The 18,906-nt window shown below is 42.8% G+C and overlaps 1 protein-coding gene across 1 annotated transcript; it reads right to left on the bottom strand.

Annotated features, from left to right (window-relative positions):
• Positions 1-5,681: 5,681 nt before the first annotated feature.
• Positions 5,682-9,930, bottom strand: FADD (Fas associated via death domain). Its single transcript, XM_068194226.1, has 2 exons — positions 9,518-9,930; positions 5,682-9,197 (listed from the first exon to the last, which is right to left on the bottom strand). The coding sequence occupies exons 1-2, from the start codon at positions 9,894-9,896 to the stop codon at positions 8,911-8,913; spliced, it is 666 nt and encodes a 221-aa protein (XP_068050327.1). The 5' UTR covers positions 9,897-9,930; the 3' UTR covers positions 5,682-8,910.
• Between the last annotated feature and the right edge of the window lie 8,976 nt (positions 9,931-18,906).

Genomic DNA, 18,906 nt, shown 5'->3' with positions numbered 1-18,906 from the left:
TTCCCTTTGTCTCTCAAACAACTTTAAATAACAATGCCTAAAACTTCCAGGAATCATTAGCATTTCTTTATGCACCAATGGGAAATATTAAGTCTAACCAAGGTGAGATTAATCTGGCAGTTTCAGTCTGGTGAAGTGCTGCCCTCACCACAAAAGCCATCGAGGAACTTGGCACTAACTTGCTCTTTGTACTTTTTACCTGTGAAGCCAAAGGCTGAAGTGGCAGGGACTCAGCTGCCTCGTGCTGGAATCATTTAGGGCACTGGAAAAGCACAAGCAGAACTCCTTTTACTTTGGCCACGTAGAATTTCTAAATTTTTTCCTGTTAGATAATTTCCTCAGTGTCTGCAGCTGCTGCCTGCAAAAGGGAAGAGAACAGAAGGTTAATTTCAGCATCACGGGTTTTGTATTGACCCAAAACACTAGACTGAAGGAAAATGCTGAAAATCACAGAAACTGCCTAGTGTACACCAGGATTTAAGCCAATTCTTGCATTTAAACCTGTAAGAATAAAACAATGGCTCAAAAACACTCCGGCTCTGGCTGATCCTGGAGATGCAGCAGCTGGCTCTGAATTTGTACTTTTTATTAATGAGTTGGCCCAGAAATGCCACCTTTGTTTCTACCAGAACTAGGCTGCTCTTGGAGATTGCCATAGGGATATATTTCCTTACAGATGCAGTACAGAGCATATAAGGGACAGACAAAAGTTGGAGAAGGAGTATTGAGAAATAGCCCTGTCAAGAGAATCTGATTTTCTAGATTATATCAAATAACTTCACTGAGGGGTGTATGTGTGTGTGCATATGGAAACACACACTATACACACACAGATATGTGGATACACACACACACACACACACAAGCCCATCAGGATTTGGGAGACACGTAATTTTCATGTCCAATACTTTCTTTCTCTCTTGTAATTAAATGTGCAGTATCCTTTCATAACATGGCACCAGTTTGATTTTAATATATCTTCAAGCCATGTACAAACAGTGAGGTTCCTTGTATGAATATTCAGCATTTAGCTGCCACATGCCCATGGAAATTCAGCAAATAAAGGAATATGCAGGCATAAGTGATACAACAAATAATTCTGCCCTACCAGATTTTTGCTGTAAACAGAATCATCAAATTTTATGCCAGCCAAAACAGTGATAATCTAAATTTTTATCTGTCAAATCCAGCAATGCTTTGCTGGATTGGGTTGTTTTATTCTGTCAAGGTCAGAATGTTTAGCAACAGCAATGGGGATGGTTCCTGGCTTGCAGTTTTCAATGCTCATGGAGATAGCATGTCTCAGTTACAGCCAAAATGCTGCAGAAAAGCCTCTGTATCCAGACACCAGCTATGTCATAGCAAGGTTTCCGAGTACACAAAGGAAGGGTTTTTCAGCTCCTAGGGCTCACTTTGGTTGCATGATTTAGAGGCTTTTTTTGTCTGCCTTTAATAATGCCACCTTTGTAGTACCAAAATACACAACTGAGAGAAGCTGGCAGCTCCCTGTGGCCTGCAGCTCCCCCATTCCTTCTCTTTGCATGGGGAAAAAAACCCCAATAACTAAACCAGGAAGCTGCCACTGCTCCTGTGACATCTGACATGATAATGTTGCAGAACCAGGATACTCCCTGACCTGCTTACAGGTACCATGGCAATTCCATCCATGCCCATTTTCCCCTAGCTGAGGCTGTCATACCCTATTTGAATGCATGAAAAACCACTTGAACAGGCTGTCTGAATAACCAGGGATGATTCAGGAACTGTCAGAGTCCTCTTCAAACCACCAAGAAAAGGAGGGTTTGTCCTCCCTCAGGCCTGAGTGTTGGAATTATTCAGCATTTAATGATGAGCTGGGGGATGAGTTGGTGGGAAGGAGATAAGGGATGAAAGTAACCTTTTAAAGGAGAAAATGGGACAAGCCTATGGGGCACTCCAGGTACCCTTTTAAATAAAAGAAACTGGGATCTGTTTTCTCTATAATTCCTTCTCTAATTCCTCTGAATTAGCCTGTGGGAACTTCTCAGCCCTCACAAAACAAATTGAGCTCCCCACAAGTCAGACCCGAGGAACAGACATCAGACTTGCTGGTGAGGCCCCTTCTGGCAGAAGATCTACCTCAAGCCTATTTGAATCACCCATTAATAAAGAAATCACCTTCAAAAAAAGTCAGTTCAACCTAAATTCCATCAAACCTAATAGTAATAAACCATATACTAGTGAAAATACTAACCTAGGAAACAGACAAACATTGTGTGCAAAGCAAACTCTGGATTTTCAAATGTGTTGGTTGACATTAAATTTGGTTAAGTAGCTGTGTGATGGCATCTTCTCTGAGACACTGGTCTAGACACCTCTGTAAACCTTAATTCACAGGAGTCAAATCTGCCTTTGGCTTTCAAACTGCAAAATGATCTGGTCCTTTTACACCACTCAGCATTGTATCCAGTGGAAGTGATTAGGAATTTCTAGAGCTCAGGATTTCCCTCTCTCATGAGGATTCCCACCTCCATTCCCACTTTAAGGCAAATTAGGTGGAAGGAGAAGATATTCCTAGGGAGAAAATCATGATCAGGGTACCTTATGCCATGTTCCAGCTGCTTTTAGTTACCCCCAGAGGCTGAAGGGAGCACAGGCATCAGCTCCATATCCTGAGGAGCTCAGGGATTATTTGGAACCTTGGCTAAGCACCTTTCTTCCCCAGTATATACTGGATGCAGGTGGGGAAAAAAGGGTCCCATCCACAGAATTACTCTTACAATCAAAGACCAGGGTGTGGGGTTGCCTCTTGCTCAGCTCTGATGTGAAAATAAGGGGTTTAAATTCTTTCTCAGCCACTGAGTCATGTGAGAAAACGTTCAGTCAGTCAGGGCTGGAGACCTTTAACATTTCGGGAATTAAGGGGAAAAAATACTGCATGAAGTGAAGTGCCTTTTAAACACAGTCCTCTAAAAGACAGTCCAACATTTAATAGCCCTGAAAATTCACAGGCCAGATGTGGAATTTGACATTCTGATTGAAAGATTTAGACATAAGTTTTTTCACATTGTTTTTTTTTTATTTGTTTTGTTTTGGTTTGTTTTTGTGTTTTTGTTTTTGTTTTGTTTGTTTGTTTGTTTGTTTTTTGTAGGTTTTTTTTTTTTAAAGTAGAACATGGTTTACAGAAAATTGGATGAGCAGGTCCACAGTGAATAACTTAATTAGGTGCCATGTTACAGAGCTGCACGCAGCCGTTAGCTAGCAATGTGCACTTTGCTGACTTTAGCTCTAATTAGTTTTAATTCATCTACATATATATTAGCTGCTTCATGCACAAACATGCAGTGACACACACAAGCTGGAGCTTTACCATTCCAGCTGGAAACAGAAATGGAAGCACCATATGCTAAACTGATGCTGAGAACAAAATTAAAAAAAAAATACATATTTCTTAATATTTAGCCCTGCTCTCTCACATGTCTTGTTCCAGGGAGAAGTGGAACTGAGGGAATTCGCCAAGAAGTTTCATTTCCATTCCTGCCCTCAGATTTTGGGTTTCTGACATGGTCAGAGTGGAGAGTGCAGCAAATCCCACAATGAGTGAGAGCTTCCCAGCACTGTGGGCTGGCTGGGATGGCAGTGTGCTGCAGCCACATGCCCCGTGGACTGCTGTGCACTCGGATTGCCATGGCAACCCTGGCTTTGGGGGGAATTCAGGCTATCCTGGCTTTCCCACGTTAGGAACTTCACAGCCAAGAAGCTGTGAATAAATTCTGCTTACGCTGAGCACAACATAAATTAAACAATGTGGGATGTGAGGCACAGACCTGCCAGTGCTGCACCCTTTTAATTCACATTTTCTCAGCAATTTCTGTTCAAAATTTGGCAATATGCCTGGGAGTGACAGAAAGCACCTCTCAGGAGATGACTGGGAGGGAAACAAAGATAAGATTTAGCTCAGTTGTTCACATACACACATTAATGGCAAGAACGATTTTATAGTTTCATTTTTGTGTCAAACCTTTCTCACACTTTATATGCTCACTGTCTATAAAATCTAGTACCAGGTTTGCATACAAAAATCACCAACTTCTGTAAATAAATTTAAACTTTGTACTTCCTTTTTTGCCACAGGTGGTGTGTACACTTGCAGAATAGCTGCTACAACCCTTTTAGAAGTTAAACCACAGTAAGAACAGCTCAGATTAAATTCTGCAAATAATTTTTTTAAAGTTAATACTCCTGCTGCGATCACTAGGATTAGCAGACTTAAGAAATAGAGAATAAGTAATTTTAAAAATCGTGAGCATTTTTAATGGCAAGATGATTGCTTTCTGTAGAAGTTCTCCAAAGCCAGGCTCACCTGTAAATGAAACCTCCCACAGAAAGTCCCAGTTGGGTATTTTTTACATCTCCCATGACAATGGTCCAGTTTGATGTCTGTTACTTCACACAGCATCAGCGCCTGCTCTGAAGGCTTGAACATTATGTAATAAATAAAAAATACCAGTCTGACAGCTTTTTGAAGCATTCAGCAGAGATACAAAGTTGACATTAAGCTGCTTTCCATAGCAAAGGCACTTTTTTATCACATTGTATTGGAGAAGCCTCAAGACCTCCCTTGGAGTTGTCATTTTTTGTCGAATAGAGAACACATACAAACCCCTCCACGTTGCTACAAGAGCTGGTTGCTCTGAGCTGCCTGGAGTTCTGTGACCTGCACCAACACAGCACAAGAAACCGAAAGGAGAGCTCAGCTGCCGTCCAGGCTGGAGCTGGACAATCACCCAGAGCACTTGGAAAAGGCTTTCAGCTTCCAAAAGTCAGAGTCAGTCAAGTCAGAGAAATCACCGCATTCAAACTCAACCAGGATGGCCAGCTGCAGGGATTTTACTGGTGTCTATTGCATCATGTTTCACAAGAACAAGCCTGTTGTTTTCACTTTAGCCTGCTTTAAGAGAGGCATGTGTAATGCTCTCAGGAATGAGGCGGGAGCAGGAATGGGTCTGTGGATGGGACTATTTAATGATTAAGAGTTGGTTCCACACAGATTCCCACGCAGAGGGCTGCCCGACTCTGCCTTTCCCAGCAGCTGAGTAAAGCCCTGCTTCCTTCTCTCCCTGAACCTCCAGTACACATTGCAACACACCCTGCTCCCGTGAAGCAATCCTCAGCTGCGACAGTTTTTACTGAAACACAGATTCTCCGAAGGCTCCTGACCCTCTCCTCACAACTCCTCCCCCTACCCTCAGATCACCCCCACGATTCCTATTTTTATGGTAGAAACCGTGAGCTTATTGCTCTCAATTCCACCAGAGGACCAAAACACTGGCAGAGAAAAGCAATAAATCAAAGAGGAAAGACAAACTAGAAAAATATTTGTGCTGGAACACATTTTAAGGATATAGGTGATTCATGCAGAAGAAGAAGGGCACAAGGCAGTGATTAGAAATAAATTTGAATTGAAAAATGCTCAGCCAAAAAGCCTAAATTAAGAACATGCTGAGTGCCAGAGAGAGCTTGGAGACACAGTCTGTTATTAAGCTTTCTGCATTAAACAATTAAATGAAGCAATTAGATTTCAGAAAGGAGACAATTATTTTAGGAATGAAACAAAGGCTGGAGGAAATGCAGCTGCCTGAGTGTGGAGAACGGAGAAAAGGAAACCAAAGCATTGTATCTGAAATGTTCACAACAACCAATTTGTGTAAGAGGATTTTTAATTCATAGTCTAGAAAACTTCTTTTAACTCAGTAATGAAAATAATGCTATTTAAAAAAAGAAAACCACCTCAATATGTGATTATAATTGATATCTTCAAAAATCATAGGCAATGGCAAGCAAGTGCTGAAAGGGACTGAGAAGTGACATGGAAAACGAGAATTCTCCCGAGATGGCACTTTTAACTCTCCACATGTTTTGATGTGCTGTTTTCTCAAGGCTGTGAGGAAAGATTACTCTCACGAGGCCAAAAGGAAAAAGGTTTGAGTAATTCCTCACAGGCACATACTCTTGCAGAGCATCCTAAAGGATTTGATTAAATGGGCAATTAAGGTATTTGTCTTACTCACTCACAGCTTTAAGTGCAGGCTGACACTCCACAGAGCACCGGAGCCTCTGTCAATTCGTTCTGAGCACGTCCTCTAAAAAGCCTGATCAAGCTTAGACTAAACCAGGAGCCGTGTTTTTAATTAAGTATAAAACAAATATAACATCCTTAACAGCATGGCTAGCAGAGGAAAAGAGAAGGAAGCCTGCCCGCAGGCAGCCTGTCTCCCAGGCACACTGGGACTCGAGTTTGGGCTCCTGAGGGCTGGCAGGGAATCTCTTTTTCCTTAGGCCTCCCTGAGTGACAGCATTCAAATGCTGCTGCTGCTGGCAAACTGCAGCCTGTTTAGCACTTCTGAGAAACTCAACGGCAAAACACTTTGCTTTTTTAATGTCCCAAGAAGGGCACTGGTAACACAATGCCTGTTTAGCACCACTCTGTGCTTTCAGAGTATCCTTAACATCCACTTTCTCCTAGTCAGAGATCTTACTTCAGACAGCAATCCCATCAAACAAGAAAAAAACCCGTCCCATTGATTTTGTTTTTTTAAAGAATTATTTTTAATGAAATGTACACAGAATTATACAATATAAAATTTTAATTCAAGTTATAAAAATATGTATAGGAGCTCAAGGTGTTTAATTTGAAAAGATTGTCAACTGGATCAGAAAACATTCCCTTACAAATTGCACCCTTTATCCCTCTTCCCAATAAAAAGATTTTGTTCCCTTCATTTCAGTTGGTTTTGTTTTCACATAAACATTCTAATCTCTCATAAAACAGTCTTAATTGGCCCTGAGGTATGGCACGATTGAAGCAGTCTAGGTCATTGCTTTCAGACACAGTTAAAGGATGTACAAAATCCTTAGAGAAACAAGAGGTTTTTACCTCCTGAAGCAGAACATTTCTTGTAGCTGATGAGTGCTTGGCTACAACCAACAGGTTATTCCAACTGATTCCTAAAATTTCCTGGCTGTATGCAGTAGGCAGTATCCTCCTCCTGTTCCACATAAATCTCCTTGGTGAAGCAGAAGACTTATTGAAAGTGGGTAAGAAAAGCACTTCAGCAGAGATTGGACTTGGAGCTATTGCAGAGCTGTCTGAGCACTCACATAACTCATCCTGCTCACTTCCACTCCTCTGCTGTGCTCCCAGGGATTGCTCAGAGGCAAGAAGGAAAAGCTGCCGGAGCACTCCTTTTCTTCAGATACTGCAGAATGGATAGTCCTGATGTCTATGAAACAAAAATCTCAAAAACAGCTGAGCTTGTCATTCAGCTGAAGCTCAGCATCTCCTCCTGGGAGCCTGGAATTGACAATTGATACAAGTAAAGGGAATAAGAACTTGGAGAACTCTACCTGCCCAAAAAGCAGACAGGTGACAACTCCTTTGCTTGGATACAACCAGCGATACTTAATATACCAAACTGGAAAGACACTGAGAATCAGCACACAATCCTGGAATGGTTTGGGCAGGGGGGGGACCTAGAAGACCTTCCAGTTCCAGCCAATGACTCCTTCTACTAGACCAGGTTGCTCCACGTCCCATCCAGCCTGGCCTTGAGCACTTCTAGGAATGTGAAAAAGAATCACTGAAGGGGAAAACCCCTGACTGCAATGATTTTTCTATCATGTGAACTTAGGGCAGTTTCCACTAACTACAATAAAGTATTCAAGCCTCACTGTTTGAGCAAGAGGCACCACGTGCAATGAAACCTTGAAAATTGTCAGTGTCACAATGTTTCTGCAGAGCAGTGACAGGTTATGCGCTGACACCCGGCCTTCACAGCAATGGCACCACATAAAAACAACTTGGAAAGAGTTGAAGTCCCACAGGTGCAGCAGCAATAAAACCTCTTCCAGTATCTAGCTAGGCACTTGGGAGATGTTTGCAGAAACACAGGATCCTGCAGCTGTTCAAGCAGTAATGATTTAATGGGATTCTCCCCCGAGGCCTCTACAGCCCTGTATGTCCTGGACCGTGCAATTTCTCCAGCCGTAGTTCAGGCATGAAGGCCACTGACTGAGGGTTGCTCCAGATGAAAGCTGAGAACTGCATCTGATACAGGTTCATGAATCCTGCTCCCTCTGTGAGTGGCTCACACCAGCAGCCTCTGTGACAGAGGCCACGGAAGGATGCCCAGCAAGGAGCCCCAAAGCATTCACAGCTTTGGAAAGAGGCTGCTGTAAACAACAGTGTGACACTGTTTCTTGGACAGTTTCAGGAGAACACTTCCTTCAGGATGCTAAAGGCACTTGATGCAGACATTTGATTTCAGTTTAAAACTGGGTACATTTTTTCCAAGAAAGCCACCACAATATTTAATGTCCCTCTTGCATTGCAGTCTGAGGTTACAGTTGTCTTAATATACTTTCATGGAGAGCAAATATATTTAACATATTACCTAAGATATTATTTTTTGCTACTCCAAAAGAAAAGCCAGCACCTAGCTGAAAGTTTTACTCCTTCTCCCTTTCACAGTGTATTTATAATAGGCCATAAAAGAAAAAAAATCCAACAACCCCATGAAATTTTAAATTCCAGCTGCCTCAGAAGTACCCCATAGATGTATTTCCAGTGGAGATGCATCTGAAAGGTGCCTGCAGCAAAGCAAATCTTTTCAGGTGAGTGGCAGAACAAAAGCATAAGAATTTCTACAAAACAGAGTTCAGATCTTGTGAAAGTAAAATATCTTAAAATAAGCATAAAACTACAAAGTGCTTTCTGAAAGGAATCTGTTGCCATGTCAATTTTCACCTGAGCACAAATTAACTTATTAAGGCACATAAATAAATGGCATGATAAGCAGCCAGTGATAATTATTTTGGTCCAGAAGAGAAGAAGGCACTCTGACTTTTTTCATTCATAATTTTGCACTGTTTTCATTTGGTTCCAGTGGTCATCTGTGAGATCTTCTCTTCAACTTTGTCTGCCACCAAATTCAGGTTGCAGCCCCGGAGGCCTTTTATTAAGTCAGCTACCTTTGCATCCTTCCCCTTCCACTTCTGCCACTCCCGAAGTGCCTGAAAAACCTCTTCATCCAAATCAAATCGATAGGCTGCTTCCACCTTGTCCAGCTTCACCTCTGGCAGCCCAAGTCCTCGCATCAGCTTCTTCCATTCTCTCCCAACATTGGCACAAATGACATCAAAAGCTGCCTGCAGGAGAACTGAAACAGCAGAAGCAGATCAAGTTAGCCATGCATTTACTACGAAACTCAAGAAAATGTTTGGAAGTTGTTGCTTTTATTTCAGCAAAATGCCACTACCCCTGTTGCACGGCACATACTGAGAGTTCTACAGAAGCCACCAGATACACTTGGAATCCCAAAAGATAAAAGAAAAGCAAGATAAAAAAGAGGGGGGAAAATTCCACCCCAAAAGACGTTTTGTGTACACGTTTACTGGGGTTGCTGGGGAGCAATATATGTGGGGATATAACTATATAAAAAAACCCTCTATATATAGATATATATAATAATCCACCTACGTTTTTCATGCTCATCTGGCTGGTCATCCTGGACATGAAGTTCTCCCTGTTCGAACTGCACCACTAGTGACAGCAAATCGCCCCTACTGATGTGCTGCAGCAGCTCCTTCAGGAATCCCAGCTTGTTGTGCGCGATTAGCTGCTGCTCCATCAGGATGCTGAACAGCTCCAGGCCTATTTGCACCGTCTCAAGCTTTCGCTTCTTAATTTTGTCGCGGCAGAGGAACTTCATGGCGTTGAGCTCCGTGACCGACAGGCCCGAGGAGATGGAGAGCTGCAGGCTCAGGAAGCGATCCACGGCGCCGGGGCCCGCGCCCGGCACAGGCCGCGCGGGGGGGATTTCGGCGTCCTGTCCCAATCCTCCGGAGAGGAAATCCATTCCTGTTTGCGCAGAGGGACTTCCCTGGAACACGGAGGGAACACGGAGGGAACACGGAGGGAACACGGGGGGAACACGGAGGGAACACGGAGGGAACACGGGGGGAACACGGAGAGACCGCGGAGGGCCGACACCGGGACGACACCGACCCGACCCGCGCCCGGAACTCACGTGACACCGCGGCTTTCCCGCCCCCGGTCCAAGATGGCGGCCGCGCCGCCGCCCGTGAGGGGAGGGGTTCGTTCCCTCGCCGCCGCCTAACCTGGGGCTGGGACCCTCTGCCCCGAGCCCCTCCCGGGGAGAACCAGCTTCTTTGGTGCTGCTGAGTGCAGAGCATGTGTTGGAGCCCAGCTCGGCGCGGCCGGCGTCCAGCTGCAGGAGAAGCCCCGGTGCCTCAGCCGTGGTCAGGTCACAGAGTCACAGAGTCACTTCGCTTGGGAAAGACGTCGGAGCTTGTCGAGTCCAATCTGTTATATGTAACAGGTATAATTCGCGCCATTTTCTTGCATTATATATATATAATGTTAAATAGTTGTTAGGATGTACCTCTTGGCATTAGAAGCCCCCCCCCCCTTCTCAGGCAAAACTAAGTGTGTGTTGAAACCTGATTTACAAGCAAGGAGATGTGGCTCGCCAGGAGATGGGCCTTATCTGAGGCGATATGGAGACACCCAGGCGCTGATCATCCCGTGAACGACCCGAGATGGACATCAGGAACATCCCCCGGGCTGATACATGTGAATACTCTGTGAATACTCTGTTCCCGTAAATTTCATCAAGAGTTTCCACGACACCAGACTTTGAATTTCTCTGCCTTGTCGCCGAGAAGGAAATCTCATCAACTCATGGGACTTTGAATGAAACAAAGGACTGAATGCCGAAATCCTGGCCTCAGGCAAAATTTTCCCTATAAAAATCGCTTGTACCAGGATGGTGGTGTGGAGGCATAGAGTGAAACCTCTGCTGAGGCTGATCTCTGTGTCTTGCACCCAGCGCCGATCCCGGGCTCGGCACTGTCCTTTTCCGTGTGGCTGGCTAAGTTAGATCTCTATTGCTAAAATAAATTCTTCTTATTTTTTTAAATTTGGCTGGATCATTTTTCATTTATAACAAATCTATGACCGAACACCACCATGTCAACCAGAGCATGGCACTGAGAGCCACATCCAGTCTTTTGTTAAACATTTCCAGGGACACTGACTCCACCACCTCTCTGGGCAGGCCGTCCCAATGTCCGATCACCCTTTCTGCAAAGGAATTCTTCCTGATATCCAACCTAAACCTCTCCTGGTGTAGCTTAGACTTTGTCTTCTTGTCCTGTCACTTGTTCCCTGGAAGCAGAGCCCAACCATCCATGGCTGCCCTCTCCCGTCAGGGAATTGTGCAGAGCCAGAAGGTCCCCCCAAGCCTCCTTTTCTCCAGGCTGAGCCCCTTTCCCAGTTCCCTCAGCTTCTCCTGGTACTCCAGACCCTTCCCCAGCTCCATTCCCTTCCCTGGACATGCTCCAGCCCCTCAATGGCCTTCCTGAATTGAGGAACCCAGACCATGACACAAGACTCAAGGTGTGACCTCACCAGTCTAAGCCTGAAGTCAGGGAACTGTAGATTTCCTGTTTAATATTGAATCACTGGACTTCTTGTGAGCACCTACCCCAGTGAGGGTTAATCTCTGTGGGGTTTTTTTTTCCCAAAAGGTGGAAAGAAAAGCAGCACAAGGATGAAAGGTTCAGCCTGGGGATGAGGAGGCTCAGGGGGTACCTTCTGGCTCGCCAGAGCTCACTGAGATGAGCATGGAAACAGGAGAGGGTTGTCTCTTTTCCCAAGGAAAAGGGGCTGGATAAGAAGAAAATCAGCAGAGGCAGTTTAGGTGGGATATTAGGAGACATTTCTTCACTGAAAGGTTGGACAGGCATTGGAATAGGCTGCCATGGGGAAGTGGTGGAGTCACCATCCTTGGAGGGATTTAAAAGACGTAGAGATGTGGTGCTTTGAGACATGGTGGTGGACTTGGCAATGCTGGGTTAATGGCTGGACTCAATAATCTTAGAGGTCTTTTCCAACCTTAATTATTCCATGGTTCTATGATTCTAAAAATGGCTTTCTCCACCAGGAGCTAGAAAGGACCCAACAGAGCCCTGCTCCCAGAGATGCCATTCCCATGGCTTCCCTGCCTGACAGCTGCCCAGGAAAGCAGGCTCTGCCCTCCCCTTGCGGCCCCCGCTGCCCCCAGAGACCCTCAGCCTTTCCCTGGAAGTACAGGGCATGCAGCCTGGCCTTTGTTCCTCACGAAGATTAATTGTGACACAAAGTACCTCCTGACCTTTAAAAGGCAAGAAGTAGGGCAAATGTTAAGTCCCTGTATTTTAGAGGCGACTCTTACACAAGGTGGAAGGTTGTGAACTTTTCTTAAATGGGAAAGATCAAGTTCATCCTATTGTTTTGTAGGTGCCTTTTGGTTTTTCTTCTCAGCACATGTAGATAATTCAGAGATTTCCTTGTTCCTTCTGTGAGCACTGGCATGTTGATTCCCCAAGTTACCCTGTTCCTAAGTTGTTTCCAGCACACTTTAATTTATTATTCTTACAACACACTCACAGACCTATGTTCTCTCATCATAGAAATGTTTCTGAGTGATAAATGGACTTAAACACTATCATCTTCCTCATCTCTGTCTCCACTCTCACAATCCAACATGAAGACCAACCCCTAAAACATTTCTAAAACTCCCACAGGCACAAGCCCTCCTTAGATAAACCCACTAGATATTTTTGTTTATTCCCTAAATGCTGCAAACGGGAGGGAATTAACTTGTTACAGGGTCTCATGGTAAAGCAAAGACTGAGAGGAATGGCCACTGTGCATCAGAGCTGGGGCAAGATGTGCCTGATTTAAGAGGTGTATTTTTTTTGCAGCCCTGAATATACTTTAAACTCAAGGAGAGACATTAACAAAAAGGGTAACATAGGAGAAATATACTTGCTGTGTGTGCATCAATGAAGCAGGAGTAACCCTTGTGATGGTATAAGAAATATAAAATCCAGTTAAATAAAATTTCTTTTTAATTTTACCAACGGAGGTGACTCTATAAAACAGCAGGGACCAAATCACATGGTGCTTGGTGATGGCAACCAACTAATTCAGAGACAAATCTACATGAGAGAAGTCCAAATCGCTTGGTGATGGCAACCAACTAATTCAGAGACAAATCTACATGAGAGAAGTCCAAATCAGCTCAATTTATACCTTTATTCTCTATACCCTGACATGCAATTGAAAACAACATTGACTGAGATTTTAATCAGTTCATACAAAGCTGGTGGCCAGATTCAGCACTGATGTACGAGGAGCGTGAAAGTGACACTGCACATTTATGTAATTCCAAAGGTGTCTAAATTAGTAACAAATGTGGAACTGAAAGACACAAATCAGTGTTTAATTAAGACTCTTAAATGCTTTTAAACTCACTCCTATTGGAAGGCAGAGTGACTGAGCAGGGTCTTTTATTCTGTCTGAACCTGACTTGGATGCATTCACCGATGAAAATACCCCAAGCAATAAATTGCATTATTCCAGTGATTTCCTTTGGAAGCAGTTTGTGGGGCTTTGGCAATGAAAGTATTAGGTGTGCCTAACAGATCATAAACACTTGTGTGTCAGAATAAAACTTAATAGAAATGATTTATTGGAGCAGCTCTGATTTCAGTGGAAGTTTCCCAGAAATTTAAGTGCTGTGAATGATCTGGTTCCTAACCAAACAATCCTCAGGTTTCTCGAGGCAAGATGAGTCCTTGCAAAATACTGCAGAGGGAGCTCGAAGCCTGGGAGTGCTTCAGACTTAGCTTTGACTTCACGGTCCTTGTGGGAGGAGCAGGGCAAAGAGGGCATGAAAAGATTCATTTCAGCAGAGCCCTCGGGGAGGTGTCAGTCACCAGGACATTCAGGCAAAAACTCGCATTTGGGGACTGCAAAAATGGCAAAGTGTGGGGCTGTCCTGAACTATGGGTGACTGAGGTGTGTTTGTGTGGAATCTCGGGAAGATCATTATTTCCAGACAAGGCAAGTGACATTGTGCTGGTCCAGAGAAACTGGGGTGTTTAGGAACTGCTGTGTTTTTAAGAGAAGCAGCTTTGATAATTTCTTTAGTTTCCAATGCAGTTCAATAGCACATATCCCAGGGGGGATTTAAAATCCTTATCCTGACAGTTCTAAGAGACTGGTTGGGCAAACTCCTTGGCACAGACAGTGCTGAGGAACTGTTTCTCTTTTGAGGCTCAGGTGATTGTACACTTCTTTTAATATACCTGCTCTTGTCTTCCAAGGGAATTAATGACATCTCCTTTTTTCTTTGCTGTCTTCAAGATAAGAGGAGATTTTGCATAAAAAAAGCAACCCTCTCCCTGCTAGCAGAATTGAGCTGCAAGAGGTTTTTAATTTTCTTGCTTGCTTTTTTACTCCTATGCTGAATAAACTGATTTCCATAAAATTTCTTAATGTACTTATCCAATGCCTCACCTATTTTTTGCAAAACCCAAAAATGCACATTTTCAGCAAAAAGAAGAGAGTTTCTCTATTTTCTTTTGTGAATGAATGGATCTGCACATGTTTATTTTGCCAGCTATCACCCCTCTGTTGCTATAACATCCAGTCTAGAAAGAAGTGCTCTGGTAAAGAAATTCATTTGTGAAGAGACTGAGGATCTTAGGAGAAAACTGTCCCTGACAAAAGGGCCCGTAAGAAATGTCAAATTATTGTGGGTTGAGAGAGAAAATTAGAAGCAGAGTGTGGGAAAAGTAAATAAGTACTGAAAAGAGAGTGAACTCTGCCATGACTAGGTTGTATACAGATAAAAGATCTGGCCAAGTAACAACAACAACAAGCAATAAGTTGTTAACAGATGCTTGAACTTAATATTAAAACAGCAGAAGTGTTGATATAATTCTGTTGATACAGTTCTGTTGTGTTATTGTTGGCAGAAGAAGTTAGTTTAACTTTAGGGGAAGGGTAAATTGCAGATTTTTGTTTATTTGCTCCAGCTAAAAACCTCTGACTTGACTTTTTACCTATTTTTGTAGTGAATTTTCATCATACCATGGAAGTATGAAATCATTCAAACAAACATTTCACATGTCAATAAAGCTGTGTGTATATATTAACCCAACACATCTCATTCCTCTAAACCATATTTATTACTTAAGCTCTGCAACATTAATTTTGCACTTGGAAAAACAGAAGAACAGAGAAGACAGAGAGCAAGGGTTGTTTGTAGAGGAATGTCATTATGAAATGACAAAACGTCCCTGAATAACGGTGAATAATCATTAGATCTCTTTTGGGGCCTTTCTATTTCTATTCAGTTCAGTTCCTGCTCTGTGACTGGCTGAGGGCAAAGCAAAGCAAATTAAGATCCAAACTGGAAGTTGCTATTCATGCAGGGAAATAATCCAGCAGCTCTGATTGCCAGGCTTGGAAGCTAATACTAATTAATTTCTGCAGAGTATGTACAATTTTTTCTTTATTTTTCTGAGCTGCTGTATTGCCAGTTCCTAAAACAGATAAAGCCATGAAAAGGTAAATACTTACCACAATAACAATTATTTTCTGCAAATTGAGGTGTTTTTCTTTATTCTCCATCTTTTTATCTGTATTAGAAAATACAATATTCTGAGCAGCTATGAAATAAAGGTTAGGATAACAAAAATAATTATTTTGCAGAAAATTGATCCATTTTGCACCACTTTGGAGTATTTCTTACAAGTATGTAATTAGTTCTGTACCACACGACTTCATCATCCCACCCAAGGAAAGGTTTTCTTACCCTTTCCTTACTGAGGAGCAGCACTCCATTGCCTGCTGCAGAGCATTGCAGTTGAAATAATGGTAGCAGGGATTTCAGGGATTTTTTTTTTTTTTTTTTGATATCTGTGAATATTCAGCTCTTCTGCACCAACAGACTCTGATTTGGACCTGGTGAAAAAATGGAAACTTTTCCCCAACCGTGTCCCTGCATCCAGCCTGCAGAGTGGCCTCTTCAAAGACCAGAAAATACCTAAATGTCTCTCAGAGGTACTGAACTTTTGCTTTAATAAATAAAGATGAGAGAGCTTGGCCACACTTACTTGATTTTTGAGTTAAACTCAGGTATTGTGAACTCACTGCTGTGACTGGAGATAACGACAAGCCAAGAGGTGGGGATTATTTCCTAGAAACAAGCATTGTCTTAAATATCTGTGATTTTCATTCTTTTCAGGACATGCCAATGCAGTATTTTCCATCTGAGTCACTGTCCTGGAGTTTGGAAGGTGCAAGTTTTTTACTCAATTCCTATTAGAGAGGGAGTGCCCCGTCTGCTCAAGCACAGTGCAGTTATTATCCAGTTATTTCCTTTTAAAACATGAATAGTTTTACGTGGCCACTAAGTGATACAGGATATGACTGGGAGAATTACTTACAGGGATTTAGATATAATAAATAAGAAAGCAAATCTGGTTTCATCATCCCTCTCCCTTGATTCTTTGGGGAGGAAGTGTTATTTTCTGCTCTCTGAAGAAACACTGTAATTTGAGCTAGTCCACAGTACTGTGGTCAGAACCAGATACCAGCTAGTCCTAAATCACAATTTGGAGTCCATTTTCATACACAAACATGTGGGAAACTTGTTGCATTTGTTCCCAGAGTTGAAAAGTTAGGAAGGGAGCGTGACTTCCTGAGAGAAGGCTGTATTAATCTAATACAATATATAGCATTTATTTATTTTCTTTACTCTCTGTATACTTCAGAAGAAGTGAGAAAGTTACAAACACCACAGCTTGGTGCCAGAAAAGCCACAGAGTGAGTGTTCTTTTTTTTCCTTGTGTAGATATAACCAAAATTAAATGACTTGTAGCATAGGATCAGCCCCAAGCTCACCCTCTCTGATCACTCAAATACACATCTAACCATACCTTGCTGTTCTTCACCAGTTTTGGAGTGAGTCTTTTGAAAGGGAGCCTGTACTACATCTTTGCCAAGCACCTAAACTTGGCAGTGATTAATTAATTGCCCCTTCTTATCCCCAAGAAGCCCCAGAGACGATTACCAGCTTAGCTCAGCAGCTCTAAAAGGCAAGCCTTGTAAAGAGGTGCAGAAACTTGGTTTCAGAAGCCAAAGGCAGAGAGGCAAAAGGGAAGAGGTTCAGTAGAAGTTCAGAACTGCCTTTCACTTTTACTTCTTTCTCTCTTTGAAGACAGGATGAAGATGGAGTTGAAGTTGATGTTGATTTGCTCGCAGGAGTTTCACCGTTCCTTCCCTGCTCACAACTCTTCTTTTCCACTCCCAGCAGTGCCTGAGGAGAGCAAAATGCCCAGACAGTTCCAGGAGTCAGAGCCCACCAGCCTGCAGACACACAGGGCACACACACCACCTCCTGCAGTAAACCCAGAGCAGTCTGGCCTGCTGGGATTTATTGCTTCACCACTTGCTGGCTAATTACCTGCAATTACCTTCCTTTACCTGGAGATGTATTTCAGAGATTAAAACGTTGAGAAATGTGAGCTGTTCCTGTGATTACACACTGCTTCCAGGACAGATGGGAATTCTAGGCTCACGAGCTCCATTCCTCCCACAGGAGCAAAACCTTCCAGCTTCTATCTCCACACGAGACCCACGGCATTGCCTGGCTTGGCATGGTTGGGATGGCATGTGGGAACACTGGCAAAGGCTGCCCCATCACCCACCTACAAGGGGAATCCATCCTCTTTCCAGAAAAATCCACTCCGTGGCTGTCAGCTAACTTGGGTCTGGGAACAGCTGGCAAAAGCCTTTTCTTCCTCTCTTTCCTACTTTGCACCTTTTCCTTAGCTCCATCTCATAGTTCAGCTGGAGAAGATAACCACTATTTTCTCATTTAGCAGTAAAAACAGAGAATAACCTTTTCTTCTCTTATAAATTGCTTAACCACATGCCTCTCACTCTGAAAAATGGACTTTATTACACTTAAGCTTTTTCAGCACAAACACTCTGCTAAATATTTTGTATTTTGGTTCTTGTTTCTCGTGGTCATCTGAACAGATACGTTTCCTGTTTTGGCATAATTTTTTTTTCCAGAGATGGTACTAAGCCAGTTGAAAGCTATGACCTCAAAATCTTCAATTTTCTTGGATTTTCCAAGGCCTTTGCCTCAGGGCAACCAGCTTAATGGTGCACCCAACTGTCTTCTGCTCTCACAACGCATCTGCATCGATTTATTTTGGCTTTAGCTGACACTGAAGGTTAGAAAAGTAACCTACAAAAACTGTCAGGAGTTTTTATTTTATCCAAAGTGAAACCAATCACTCAATAACTACTGCTAAACCTCATGCAAAGCATACTGAAGGGAATCAATGGAAATATTTTCTTTGGCTTCAGGTGGCCGACATAGCTTTAAAAATTAAGGATAGAGTTAAAATTCAAAAGAAGCCACATTCATAGTTTTTTCTTCAGAAAGGCCTGCTGGCCTAAAAAAAGAAGGTTAAAAAAAGAACTTTGGTTTTCTCTGCTATACTAAAAATGGCATGTTGTGTTTAGTTATGGAATAAATAGTGCTCAAATGTGAAAAGAATTGAACCAGAGTTTGAATGGAATTCATATAAATTTTAAGACGGGGTTTTTTCAGGGGTAAGAGGAAGAGAACTTGTTTACTCTGAAAACTTCCTAGGAAAATAAAAATTCACTCAAGTGATGTATGGAACTCTGGGAGAGGTCAGACTCCGGAGGAATAAAGATGAAAAGTAAATTATTATTGCTTATTGGAAATCACAACAGCCAAAAAGATCATTAACAGCTCAGTACCAGAGAGCGTAGGGGGGTTAAAAATAGAAATGCGTCTGTGCCTTGATGTGAGACTTATTCACCCTTAAGCTATTTAAGACTGCAAAATATTTGTAGGACAGTATCTTGGAAACACAATGACATGGAAATCCAGGAGATTCAGACTCACACTGGCAGCAATTGGGGTGGGAACAGCTTCCTCCTCGGATGCACTGACAGATGTTGCG

The sequence above is a fragment of the Anomalospiza imberbis genome, chromosome 6, assembly GCF_031753505.1.
Source record: "Anomalospiza imberbis isolate Cuckoo-Finch-1a 21T00152 chromosome 6, ASM3175350v1, whole genome shotgun sequence".
Lineage (NCBI taxonomy): Eukaryota > Metazoa > Chordata > Aves > Passeriformes > Viduidae > Anomalospiza > Anomalospiza imberbis.
The sequence above is the reverse complement of the archived record's forward strand: the minus strand, read 5'-3'. Positions and strand labels throughout refer to the sequence as shown.